The sequence below is a fragment of the Haplochromis burtoni genome, unplaced genomic scaffold, assembly GCF_018398535.1.
Source record: "Haplochromis burtoni strain Fernald_Lab_line unplaced genomic scaffold, NCSU_Asbu1 Contig_53, whole genome shotgun sequence".
In the NCBI taxonomy this organism is placed as follows: domain Eukaryota; kingdom Metazoa; phylum Chordata; class Actinopteri; order Cichliformes; family Cichlidae; genus Haplochromis; species Haplochromis burtoni.
Window position 1 is genome coordinate 582,918 of NW_024582414.1, and position 14,366 is coordinate 597,283.

General features: G+C 39.7%; 1 protein-coding gene across 4 annotated transcripts in view; it reads right to left on the reverse strand.

Moving 5' to 3' along the window:
- Window positions 1-14,366, reverse strand: part of znhit6 (zinc finger HIT-type containing 6) — a 41,402-nt gene that overhangs the window by 6,962 nt on the left and 20,074 nt on the right. For 3 of the 4 annotated variants that reach the window (XM_042220669.1, XM_005923912.3, XM_005923913.3), the window contains 3 exons: window positions 7,205-7,273; window positions 6,938-7,018; window positions 3,350-3,430 (listed from right to left, as the gene is read on the reverse strand). In XM_042220669.1, the coding sequence (XP_042076603.1) occupies window positions 3,350-3,430; window positions 6,938-7,018; window positions 7,205-7,273 (231 nt within the window). The remainder of the gene's footprint in view (window positions 1-3,349; window positions 3,431-6,937; window positions 7,019-7,204; window positions 7,274-14,366) is intronic. The other variant, XM_042220668.1, reaches the window with a different exon arrangement.

Below are 14,366 nucleotides of genomic sequence, written 5' to 3' on the forward strand. Positions count from 1 at the left end.
CTGTGTGTTTGTGTAAAAGCTGAAGTCACTTGAAAGAAGAAAAATGTCATTATTACCTAATGAATACCTTAGAAATGCCTTGCTGTTCAGCAACCAGCAGGAGACCTGAGGTAAGCATCTGCTGTGCAGAAACATACTTGAACGTAGCATTAGGGCAAGCCGAGGGAGAGCAGATAGAAAAGCTCCAGGGGACTAAGGAAAGCACTAGCCACAAATATGTGAGAAAAAGAACAGCTTCAACAGGACAGGAACATCACTGCCTTAAGGCAACAGCACAACACTGGTTAAAAAAACTAAAATAAACTAAAAAACCCAGAAAGCAGAAAAATACGGTTCGCTTTGTAAAAAGAGCGTCTCCATTTTAGACATCAAGGATGCATCCCTCTCCGTCTGGCAGACTGAGAGGAAAGGCAGTGGTAAGGGAAAAGAGGAGAGGGCATTCCCCAGGATCACATGGGAGGAATGACTAAAAAAAAATAAACACAAAAAAAAAACAACAACCCCATAAACAAACATCAGAAATGTGTGAATGGTTCCCTTGATGCACATGCTCACCTTTCCAGTAAGGATGTGGGCTATACAAGCGCCACTTATTTTAGCACAAGAACTCCTTTATTGGAGGTGATTGATATTCCAGTAGACAACAAAAAACACGCAGTCATACCTTTTGTGTTAGACGTGGCAAATGACCACTAAGAAGCCATGACTACTTCTATCCATGACTTCTTAACATTAATAACACTGTAAAATTAGGGGTTTTCCACCAAGTCTGCATTATTCAGAAAGTAGAGGCTTATTTGTGGTTGAAATAATCCGACCGGATTTGGAACCTCTTGAACAAGATACAAGCGCAGATAGGGCCTCTCTTCTCATTAAAGTAGAACCTGTTGACACAAGACTGAGATGCAGAACCGTACATAGTTAATAAGATTATTACCCTAAAAAATATAGAATTTTACCCTCTTCTATTCATTTGGATTCAAAACTAAAAATTGTACTCTGAATTAACAGACACTTAAAACACTGTTCTGGCAGATACTGAGGAGAGAATGTCAAATAGATTGATTTGTTCATGCTGCTCAGTTACTCATTACTAACGACTACTAAATGTGTATCAGGCCAAACGCTGTTAAAAGTCACGTATAAGACCTTTTGAAAGAAATGATCTTCTGCCAAAAATGACAAAAGTAGTGATTCATTTATATAAAAACGAAATCTTAACAGGAAATTCCTGTGCTATTATTTCCACCTTGACATGATCACCTCATATGATGTGCCCCGCCCATCTAAACAGAACAGCCTTAGGGGGGAAAAAAACAAAAAACTGACTTTTGATACAACGACACTGGATACATTTATGCAAATATGTAATAAAGTAATGTTAAATGGAACATTACAATGTGTTGATGCTGTAACATAACAAGTGCAATTTGAAGCATCATTGTAAAGAAAGAAAGGTTTTAAATGAACAAAGTTACGACGCACACATTAGTCACACTTCTAGAAAGCACAGCTCCATCTCTAATTTGTTCTCTAAAAACTTCCTTTTGAATTTACTTTTATGTTTCTAACATCCACCTCAGCTTTAAAGTAAGAAACACGTCAACATGATTATTAAAGCTCTCGGCAAAACTCCACCATCATCTTCTGTGTCACTGCCATTCATAAAAAGTGTATCAATATTTTATTAGAACTATGATGCTTTATGCTTACAGATAAAACATACAGGGTGAATTTGATAATGTACCCTGCAACACTCCAGAAGTACTTCAGGAATGGTTTAAAGAATGCAAAAAAGGTTCCCAATTCCCAAGCTTTCACTTTAATAAAGCTCTTGAATCATGTGCTAGAAAACCATGTGCAATCCATACGGACCCTGACTATCGTCTTACAAGGCTTCAAGTATGAGCTGCTGATAAAGGATTCAGAGTCCATGCCTGAGCAAGTCAGAGCTCTGATGGCTGCAGAGCACTGACTTTCCCTTGTTGTTATTATAGATGCTTGTTGCTGTCCCTGCTCTCTGTATTAGGTTTAAATAACATTAAGGTAGGACACGAGTATGAATTTTAGCGTGGTTTATAGGTATATAACAAAGTGACTAGTAGACTATACTATACTGTGCTACACTTTATAGAAATTTGTAATGGCTGGAAACTTACTGCCTTTATGAACTTATTGTAATACACTAGCTTGTACAAGGTTCATATTTGTGGCCTCAGAGATGAGAAGAATTTAAAACTATGCATTAAGGATAAAAAGGTAAGGGTCTTGGTAAATCTCTTATCCCTCTATATGCTTTTATAAAATTTAATTTATCTCCTGAGAAGAAGTGTGCAGCTAAACCTGCTGCTGCAAAGCAAAATGATGGTGTGTGTGTGTGTGAGACAAGAATGAAGGATGGGAAGTTTTATGTCTCATCTCAGCCAGGGGGCAAATATAATGAGCACCAAGGATCATCATTCACTTTGTCACTAAGTAGAAACGGAAGGCTGCCAAAGAGCCTAAAAGTAGGCGAGGCAGATGGGTGCTACCATCACCTCTCCCTGACCCGTTCAAAAAAATGAATGCACAATTTTAAAAAAAAAAGAAAAAAAGAAGGCGCATACAAAACAAAAGGTATGCAAAGTGGAGAGAGCCCAAGTCTAAGAAGCAAATGTCAAATTTTTAAATAACTTAGCTAATTCACAGATGTAAAAAGAAAATTATCACCACATGCAAGCTGTGATCAAAAGATGCTGAGGACTTCTAAAATACTAACAACCACCAGTGCTATCCCATAGCCTCGTCCTACAGTAGTATATACACCTATGGTATCGATATGAAGCTCCTACGTCGTCTTGTTCTCGAGGTATCACTTTCACAAACTTAGCTGTGCGCGCCCGCTCGCTCACCTGGCAGGGTGACAACATTACACCATCAGCCTTTTACAGCTTAGGGGTAAAGATCAAAAACCCCTGACCAGATTTAAATTTGCCCAGTGTGACACTTTAGGTTGTTTTCTCATGGACTGTTTTCAGCATGCCTGCCGTGCCATCACTGTGTTGTTAACTCCCCTCGACATGAGTTTCTGTGATACCAGGTGAATTTCTCCCAGAGATTCTGTCTTGCTTCCCTCAAAAGCAAAGCAGAATACATCTGCATGAATGACATAGGAGGCAAAGATGAAGATGCAGGAAAGAAAGATAGTAAAGATAGAAGAGTCTGAATATCTTAGATCAATCAATCAAAAACAACAGAGTGCGCAAGAGAGGTGACGAAGAAAGTAAAGGGCCACAGTGAAGAATCATGGATGTAGAGAGAGAGGAGATACAGAGGGAGATGCTAGGGATGGAGTGAAAGAGCATCTCACCTGACAGAGTTAGCCTTTCTTCCCTCCACTTTCATGAAGACTTTGACATGATCAAACAGAGCTTGCACATACATCTTCAACCTGAAAAACAAACTCACATTAACACCAAGAACTAAACATATGGCCACAGTGACTAGCTTTAAGGTAGTGACGAAAAGGGTCAAAACACAAAGAGCTCATTGACTGAGCGCGGCACAGCAGTGATCCAAATGTACACTGGTATACTGACTGACATATGTATAGGCTCCCACTGAGGTTCCTATGCAAATTAAATCACTGTATGTACTGTCAACCACAGCACCTGAGCCTGCTGCGAACAGCTGGCCAATGGAACATGCAGAGTTGAAACCTCACTGGCTTGAAACTAGAAAGAGCCTGTGTATAAAAGATTGGCAAAGACTATGTCACGTCTCTATTTAAAGAGCTGTACACCTCTACACAATGCTCTTGATGTGGATTTTGCAGTAAGGCACTGATCGCTGTTATCAGTATAAAGCTTAGGTCAGAGGAGTCAAATCACTGCTCTGTAAGAGGTTCAGATAAGAAATAGTGCAATCTAAGAAGCTGCCTTGTTCAAAGACTACTGTTCAGGATGGGAGAAACAAGAGCTTGGGAAATGGGAAAAAAAAGAGCAAATGTATATCAACGTGCGGAGACCCCGACCACATCCTGTGTTACTGAACTGTACTGAGCTGATCGATAACAAAGATCAGCACAGAAGATTACCTCTTGAAAAACAGCTTCTGTGTGCAGGGAGATAAATTCAACTTATTAAAAGCTGACAATCTATCCACTCTGAGAAACATGAGCATAGCTGTGACAAAGCACAGTAGCAGAAATCACCAGTGTTACAGGCAACCCATCTCATTCACATTCTACAGATAACTTTAATTAGATACAGTAATATTTATGAAACTTCCTGTGGAACGGTGAACTGTAGCTATCAAAATCTTTTATTGAACATGAGCCTCCCAAGGCTTTCAGTTTCATTAAGGTTATGAGGGTTTACTACTAGAACTGAACCCTGACTACACAAAAACGTAAAGCTTATATTAACTTTATCATCAGCAGTTTAAATTTGCCATTTAAAACACAGTGTGTCTAAGGTTTTCTAAAATTTGAAGAAAGTCATTTTACCACCAGGCTGTCACTGTTGTCAGATGGTTGGAATGGCCCCAATGTTGTTGAGGAGTAAAACATGAACCTCAATTGCACATCAAAATGAAGACAGCGAGAAAACAGCACATTCTGCTGCAGTCGGTCTAAATTATCTGGATTGCTGAGCTGACTGAAGTAGCAGGCTCATGTACCTAGGTGATGACGGTGGTGACCACCGGTTCCCTTTTCATAAGCAGTCTAAAAGGAAATCGATATTCACTCATTACCCAAAGATGTTTAGACTCCATGTGGGACAAAAACTGTAAGCAAACCATTTGGTTTTAATCATCCTCATTTTAGCTCATTGCTAGGATCATTTTTGAGCTCCTTTAGTCAACTTTTAGAAGCTGTCTATGTCCACCAAAACTACAGCCCAATTCTTGTCTTTTTTTCTGATCATCAGGACATTTTTAAAAGACTAATATCATTTCCTTTGTTTTCTTTCACCTGGAAATCACAAACAAAAACAGTAGTGTGTGTGTGTGTGTGTGTGTGTGTGTGTGTGTGTGTGTGTGTGTGTGTGTGTGTGTGTTTTTTAACAGTTAATATAAAGGCCCAGAAATAGCAACTTTGTAATGGTAGCTCTGCAGTGCAACCAGTTTACATCATCCACCCAGGGTCCATTGTACAAGACAAGTAATGATAGTTTTTGTAGATCAAAATAGGTATTAAGTATTGTCAGAGTTCAAAAAAATAATGAAAATAGTGAAAGCAGTTTTAAAAGCATGATTTATAGCAGGAGAGCTTTTACAGCGTATTAAGACCCACAAGTCAAAACCATGGTTCTATTTGAACACAAGACTCTATTGTGCTGTTCTGCTGTAGCTGATTCAGACGCTTAATGTGACAGTTTACGAGACAATTTTGGGCAATGCAAAAATCTTGTATACAATGCATTACAATTTTGAAGCAGGTCAAATTGGATACTTGACATTAAACCATTAAGTATGAATGCCACCATCCACATTTCAACTATAATTACTGTGAATGATTCATTTGGCTTCCTTTTCTCCGCTCTCTTTCTCAACTATGAGAATCTATGAACAAAACACTACTTCAAACTCGCTGCCAACAATAAAAAGTGCTCATTAAAACTTTTCAACAGAAAACAAAGGGCTGAGCAGCAGTCATTATCCCCGAACTTAGAGGTCTTTCAAGCCATACATCAAAGAGGTGTTAACTTCTAGGTCTATTATCACATTGTTATGTTTTCTATTTTTATTCATGGGTTTAAAAAAATAACTAAACAAATCGGTGTGAGCTGAATTTCTATTGCTGAATGAAACGGATTAGTTTATGATTTCCAGCTTTGCTGCAAGATAAAGCTGGAGTTTTAGCAGATTTATAAAAATCAGTAACGCTAAACACAAGGGATCACATACCTGAAATTACTCCCAAGATCACAGAAATAGTTTTCACTTTGACGGAAAGTCACTAGTACTATTCCCAAATGAATCAATGCTGCTTGTCCACACTGCCACAAAGCAAGGACAAAGTTTTATCTAGGAGCACATTCCAAAGCAAGGAAAGGTACTAACAGCTCACGGGAACTAGATTACTCGAATAATTGTCTACTAGGCCGGGCTATTGTAATTCAGTACTGTCAAAGTTGTCCCTTGACAACTGACAGGGAGTACTGATAGGGTCCAGACAGAGAGAGCATATTTCTCCCACACTGGCTTCTCTTAATTGCTCCCCATTAAATCCAGAATCAAATTTAAAATCCTTCTCCTCACATACAAGGTCCTGAACTTGTGGGTATTTAAAAGTAGAACAGAAGAGGCACAGCCTGCAGCCTTCATGCACCTCTTCTGTGGAACCAGCTCCCAGTTTGGCTTTGGGAGATAGACACCCTCTCTACGTTATTCATCTCTGGCTCTCCTGCACAGCGTGTATTTGTCCTGTCTTTCTCCCCCATTATTCCAAACTGGTTGTGACAGATGGCTCCCCCCCCCTCCTTAAGCCTGGTTCTGCTAGACGTTTGTTCCTGTTAAAACAGTTTTTCCTTCCCACTGGCACCAAGTGCTTGCTCAAAGGGTCTGATTGCTGTGGATTTCTCTATATTATTGTAGGGTCTTTACCTTGTTGTAAGATAAACAACCCTTGGCTGTAAGGTGTGATTGTTGTTGCTATATAAATAAAACTGAATTTAATTATCCTACAGTTTTAAATGTGTACACAATATGTACACATGAACATCTTGGTTTTCCTGTTGTAATGATGAAACTTTAATTACAGACAAATTTCTGTGTGGCTCTGTTAGTGTCTCAACCTTCACTTAGAAGTGGTTTCTTTTTACAGACTCAGTTTCTTGAAGCAACGTTTAGAGCTTTTACATCATTTTTCAAATAAATACCTCAGCTTCTAAAAACAAACTGAACCAAAAAAAACACATGTTCTGTTTTCAAATGTGAGGGGGGGAAAGCTCACTTCTGACGTGTGACAGGGTCCGACTCTGTAGGGTGAATATAAGAAGTCAAGATCTGCTTCAAGGTTTGTTTGTCAGACACCCTGCAACAAAAATAGGCATCGTTAATAGAGAGGCAAATGCAAGAGAAAATAAAGGATCAATAATGGTCCCAACTTCAATTCAATATCAACACACTTTGGTTTCAGGGCACACTTAAACGCTAAAGGTTTAGAAGAAACTTTTATGACACACTATTGAAGAAATGTAATTATTACTTGATTACTCACCTCCTCTGAGTGAACTCTGAACTGCTCTGAGGAAATATGAGCTTCAGGTGCCACAGAAACAGTTTTTCTCTAGAAGAGACAGAAATGCACATTTTTATTTGCAGCTCACCAAAAACAGTGTTTTCATATAAGGTTATTGTTATTCTCACTGTACTCGATTCACAGTCAAACACAAATGCCCTTGTTTAATTTCAGAGCACAACATGGACACGGCTCTAATCTGTCCAAGACAATACATCTGGCTGCTTCCAAGATCCTGTCCATCTGTGTGACTGCGTGCAAATGAAAAAAACAAAAAAAGAAGAAAAAAAAACAAAACATAGTCACCATGGAAACCGTGACATATACACTCAATACTAGGACACCAGCTGGCCAATATCGCATAATAATCACTTCTTCTGGGGTAATGCTTTGGGCAGTAACTGTGAAATGTGGTCGGGTTTTCTGGGTTGCTGGGTGTGCTCTACAACCAAACAATCATTCCCTAAGCAGCTGCAGTATTCTACTACTGCCGTCAGATAAAGCCAATAAAACCTAATACATCAAACCGTTTGGGAGATAAGAATAACATGATGTATGATGATCTATTCCTTAGTAATCTCTTACAGAATCTTTTGGTGGATTCACAACACTTAATATTCCACATAGCTATTTCGTCAAACTATAGCAGATCATACACCAAGTGATCATCATAAAATAAATATAATGCTGCAGAGGAAGAAAGGACTAGAATAAAACCTAATGGCACAAGCAGCAGCATGCTGTTCTCTCCAGAGTCATGCCACAGAATAGTGAGTGCTAAACCTAACTACAAGGACTTGTGTTAACCAAGACCACAGAGTTTGCCATGAGTAGGGTGGAGCTGAATCATCAAACACTTCTACAGCAAAGCAGAGGACTAAAGCCTTAACAGAGCTTAAGAATGAAGATGAAACATTACCCTCAAAAAGTCCCAAAGCATAAATGTAAGGAGAGCAAAGGAGACCTTGTTATTAGGGCTTTGCTACTCACCAAGATTGACTTGGAGCACATCATGGAGGTTTGTTTTTGTTACGAGCACCATCAGTGCACCAGCACGTGCATCAACCTCCTATTGTCTGCCATTCTCATCAACCTGCTCTTTCCTCTGATGTATTCCTACCTGAGTGGCTGCAGAAGGCTCACTCGCAACCGTATAAAGCCAGTGAAGCTATAGCATGGAGGTTGGTAAGTGGTGTCTTGATCCCTCTTATTTCCTCCCTCATCTCCATCACCAACAGCATCATCCCTCTGCTGGTTTTACAGTTTCTGTTTATTAATAACAAGTTGAGGTGGGAGTTACTAGCAGCCCTATACAAGTAACTCTAATACTTTAGCCTACTGATATTAGCTTAGGGGAGAAGCCAGAATCTGACGGTTTGTAGTCTTATTCCTGTTATTGTTTCTTTTTGCTGGGGCTCCCATCGCCCTTATTTGTATTGTTTGTTATTATTTGTAACTAGCTATATTTTCAATATTGTAGGATTTTATATGTTAGGTTAATTTGAGCCATAGATGTAGGCACATTAACAGTTTTAATCACCAAACTGCTGGGCTTAGGGGTTGCTCTTGGATGGCAGTAATGACAGGAGCTATTGACAGTGGTTTAAGACAGGGTTATCTACAAAGCTTATCACTGCTCAGGGATAAATAAAGGCCATCTTACTGCATACTGTCATGTTATGACCTTTAGGCCAGATTGTCCACTCAATTTCAGAACAATGAAAGCTCAATTTTAAAGCCAAGCCAGAGAGATTAAACCATCTAGAAAAAAGCCAGCATAACAGTGTACTGTCAGTGTAGACGATGGAAGTCATCCAGAAAAACTTATGAAACATCTGCTGATATCTGGTTGAATTCATTGTGTACATCCACAAAAAGCAGTAAACCTCAGCAGCAGCCCAGATGATCACCAGCCTGTACACTAAGAAAATCTACTGAGCCATTACATTATTAATTAAAGAAGTTGATAGAGTACTTCAACTTTTACTGGAGTATTTTTTTAACAGTAGTATCTGTACTTCTACTCAAGTACAGAATGTCTGTACTTTTGCCACCTTTGTACAAAATAGAATGAATAAGGCATCATCTGCACTCTACTGGGAACAAAGTGTCCAAATATGAGAGCTTGAGCTCACAATGGGTTCACAGCTGAGCAGTTCACTTGCTGAAGACACATAGGTGAGTGACAGATAAAACAGGAGAATATTGTGATTGTGGACTAAACTCTCCATAGGTAAATGAAATTATGTCCTGTGAACAGGATAAATATTTAAATGAAAGTAAAGCAGAACTTGAGCTAGTCTGTCAGTTAAACCCAGAACACAGAATAAATCAGCAGTTTAAATTTGTATTTTCAGAGGTAGGAATGAGGAAAATACAAGTTCACTACATTTTATTTGACCATACTTAAATAGTAACAATGCAACTAGCCTAACAACAAAGTTCTGGTCAAATAAATAAATTAGTAGTAAATTAGTAAATACTTAAATAAACGGTATATTTGGATAAATGTCCAAACCACTGACACGTCCTGCTAACTAAAAATCCAGGCAGTGTTCTGTTGTCGGGTCCACATGGTAGCATTATACCATAGATGGCTTTTTTCTCCCCAATGCAAACAGAAACAGGATAAGGAAAAAAACCAAAAAGACCAAATGTGTGTATTTATATGTGCGCACAACACTGAGTAAAAGGTTGAATTTTCACTTGGTTGTAAGGTGTGGGGCAAAGTGAAGGCCCCAGCAGACAGGAAGACAATGGACTGGGTGGTGATTTCCTACTTTGGAAGGCATCTAAGAAATCCACCCAATTTTTCAAAGAAATTTATGTGTTTGCTTAGTTTGGGCCAAGTTTCTTGTTTAGTGCGTCAGACTGACTTGCACAAGTGTCTGTGTGTTTCCATGTGTAAGCAAATGAGGGTGGAGCACCAGGTGTGATGCCATAACTCTGTCATTATGGCAAATGGAAATCATGTCTTTCAATGGAAAAGAGGCTTGCCCAAATATGCAGGCAATTGGGTCAGGCCAGGCCAAAATGCATACCTGTGAAAGGTGCCATCATTATTAATCACACACACAAAAAACGAAAACTGGAAAGAGCTGCATATAAAAGTCAAAATCGATCACGCTACCTAGACCTTTAACAGTTTTTACTGATAGCACTGGAACAAGACTGAGTTTTAACATGATCCAACAAAGCCTATGATCTAATCTGGGAGTAAAACAGCAAACTCACAATTCAGATTCAGATTCAACTTACTTTATTCTCACTCTGAAAACTCACCGTCTTGGCAAAAAGTGTCTTTAAAAAACCCCTGATATGATATTCAACAGTCTGAGTAGCAAAGACTGATATTGCAGCACAATAGCAGATTTAGGCGAGCAAATAATTGGAGGATTTTTTTTCCCTTTGCTCACATTAATATTTGTGAACAGACAGTCACTCCAACTAATCACCGAATTGAATCTTTGCCTTGAAGAATACCATAAATACATAATGTGTGTGGAAGGGCTGGGCGATATGGCCTAAAATCCATTTCGCGATATATTCTTTTCTTCTGTATAACGTATTTTCCACACTATAAGGCACATCTAAAATCCTTTCATTTTCTCAAAAATCCAGAGTGTGCGTATGAATTCTGGTTGTGCTTACTGACCTCGAACTGATTTTGGCGTGCAGAAATCCGTTAAAAAAAATGTTTTAGTGCAACTTTGGTAAGCCGCACTGCTTGATGGATTGTCAGAGCATTACGGCTGCCGTAGTGAGGAGCTTCGCGGAGTAATCTGGGTCCAAAACTCCGTCCATTTCAGGTCCCAAAGTCAAACGAACACAGAGTTAAAAACAGTCTAAATTCTTTCATCTTTAATAAAATTATCAGCGTTGCTGCTTTACCAGGTGTAACAATTAAGTTTAACATCCAGGCATCCATGAAAACAGAATTTATTAAATTTAACAGAGTTAGAAGTTAACAGGAAGTTAGCTCGCTAGTTTACACCTAAACATTTCATACCATGTTCTGACAGAAATTTTTGAAACTAAGTAAAACGTACAGCTCTGCTGTCACTTCAGACATAAATGAAGACAGAAAACTAAACAGCAGTGGCGTTTGCAGGGTTACTGAAGTTGGACTACCTGGGGCCCGTTCTTCGTACCTCGCTAAGTAAGTTAGCTGGATTAGATTGTTGACGATTTCGCGTGATCCTGGATCGTTCGGTTCCCCGAAGCTCATCCGGGACTTGCTGTCATAGCAACAGAGCCGTAAGCGTAAACCTGCTCGGGAGCAGGTTTACTTTATGTAAACAGGATTAGATCGCGGCCACGCAGGTATGTCCGCTTCATTTATACGAAAGCAACAGCGATATTCCACCACTGTTTCACCATAAATAAATAACATCAATGTAACTAAAGATAATGCAGCACTTGATCCTTGTATTGATGTCACACAGATACATACAGGTCATTTCCTAAAAAAGGGAAATGAACTATTAACATTCTATTACATGTATGTGATTAGTACAGATGTAATTCATATTTCAGAGTAGTAATTGTAAATTACTTCGTGTAATCAAGATGAGAGACCACGGCTATAAAAGCGAAGGTGGATTTGGGAAGCCTGTCCGTATACGCGAGCAACCCATTGCGGAAGGTGCAAGATTGATAAGGAGAGTCCTCAGAATTCAGCGTATATTGCGGGATAGACAGGATCCTTTAGCTCAGCGCGACAGTGTGCTCATTGAGAGATATCGATATTCCCGTGAGGGTATTATTTACTTAACCAACTTGTTGACGAGGGGGTGCAGGACCACCACCTGTCTTTTTTTCCTCTGCCCTTTTCTTGGTTGCTGTTATGAACAAACTAACAGAGTATTACAGGCCAGTATTACCTTGCCAAGAGACGAAAAGCAATCTAAGAGATAAATATTACCATTCTGTAGAATACTCCTGTATTCCACTTTTACTTGTTCCCATGTTCTTGTGGGTCCTGTTGTGGCTCTAATGTGAAAGGGGATATAATATAACATATTATGATATAATATAATGCCATATGATATTGGACAATATAGTGTCATATGATAGATCTACCCTACCGCCTACTGGTGTTGGCCAGAGGGGCCGATGGCGCGATATGGCAGCCTGGCTACAACCGTAGCTGCCTCCACCAGTGTGTGAATGTGGGAGTGAATGAATAGTGGTATCGTAAAGCGCTTTGGGTGCCTTGGAGAGCGCTATATAAACCCAATCCATTATTATTATTATTATTAAATTACCTACGAGTTTGATTTGTCAGCAACTTTCTGCCAGCCCTCTCTCCTTGCTTTTGCAGCCTTTGCAGTGTTCTCTTGCGTTTTAATTAAACTCTGAAACTCCTGAAATCCCTCACTCATGAGTTCTTGCTCTGCTGCCGGAAAATACCGAGCACGCCCCTTCGACATTTTCGCCGACCAATCAGCGGGTTGCCGATCACTGTTTCTGCTATCGATGCGTAGCCCCTTTTACGACACCCAGTGATCGCGCATTACTTCATCCAGCTGTAGTAATCGTCAACAGCAGGTGTGTTCGGGGAACCGGATTAGCGAGCTCACGGTTAGCGCGATGATTTGATCTTGGATGTGTCATTTGATCTTGGATGTAGTAAGCGACGTACGAAGAACAGGCCCCTGGTATATAATGTTGTGCTACGTGATTGCTAGCACACAGCTATGTTAGCATAACATTAGCACAGTGAAGCTGGAGGATGAACGCCAACTTTTTTTCCACTCGATAAAAGTTAACGTGAGGGATTCTGGTGGTCAGGGACAAATGCAATCGCATAGCAGGATGCTATACACGGGCCAAACTTCAGTCAGGAGAACAACTGAGATTATTCATCCACAATACGAGGTTAGTTATTAATATACTGCAACAACATGGGAATAGAACAGCTGCGAGAGAATTCAACATTAATGAATCAATGTTACGGAAGTGGAGGAAGCGCAGTTTTTGGCTTTCCCCATATTTCAAAAGTGCTTCATCTCTTTGCTATGACTGTCGCCATAATTTGCAGATGATAATGGTTGTAGCCGCTGCGATGCGCAGCTTGGTGACATCATCAACATGCACTATCGCGATAGAGCTTTATAGTCAAAATCTCCATCGTTGGCCAAATTTATATCGTTTCTATCGTATATCGTTTCTATCACCCACCCCTAGTGTGTGGTGTGTATATAATAATGTGTGGCCTTATAATCACTCTGGGGTTCGTTTGATCCTGTGTTTTTATCTTTCAATTTCTTTTTAAACTTGTTTTTATATGAAAACCCGCTAAGCAGCATAATGAACGAAACAGACAATCCAATAATCAGGTCCACTTTATGCATTAACTGGTGAGGTTTGAAAAGAAAGGTCCTGTTTCACATAACTATAATAGTCCCTATGACTGCAAGCTTACTTTTCAACAGTTTATGTTGTACAAACTAGTAGGTTTTAAGCATACTGAACCTTTGCTATTTGAGGTTTGGCTACTGCTTTATACAGAGTCTGAGCAATTGTCCTGATGTGTGGAGGACACTACGAATGAAAGCATGATCGGGGGAGATGGATAAATTCATTAACCAGAGTACACACTGTTGGTTTAGTAAGTGATTGGTGTTGTGTGTGCTATCCACAGCAGTGAGCAGAAACCCTGACTGGTGGTCTGGCAGTCGCAGCAGAAATCCATCTGGCTGGATTAAGGACTGGACCGATCCAAGAAAAATGTCACTACACGTGAAACCATGTGTGCTGTGTTTCTGATGGTCAGAGGCAGATGCCAGGATCTGAGTGGCAAGTGGGTGCTAGTAAAATTAGATGACAGGATTGTGGGGACTGTCTATTAAGATACAAAAACTAAAGTCAGAATTCAAAGCGATAGTTGTGTCCGCAACCTCAAAGGGTGGAGCGACAGAGCGGCTGATGGAAAGAAGGCAAAGAAGAGAAAGATTACATGCAGCTGCATCATAAGTGTTCTTATTCGAGTCTCTTACACTCTAGCTGTTTGACACCCTGCACAGGACTAACCTTCCCGAAAAGTCATGAACACAAATATGTTAACACGTACAGGCCAGACTTTGAGTGCGACTTTGGCTTATGTTAATCTTAAATCTGACACAAAGGACAAAATGTG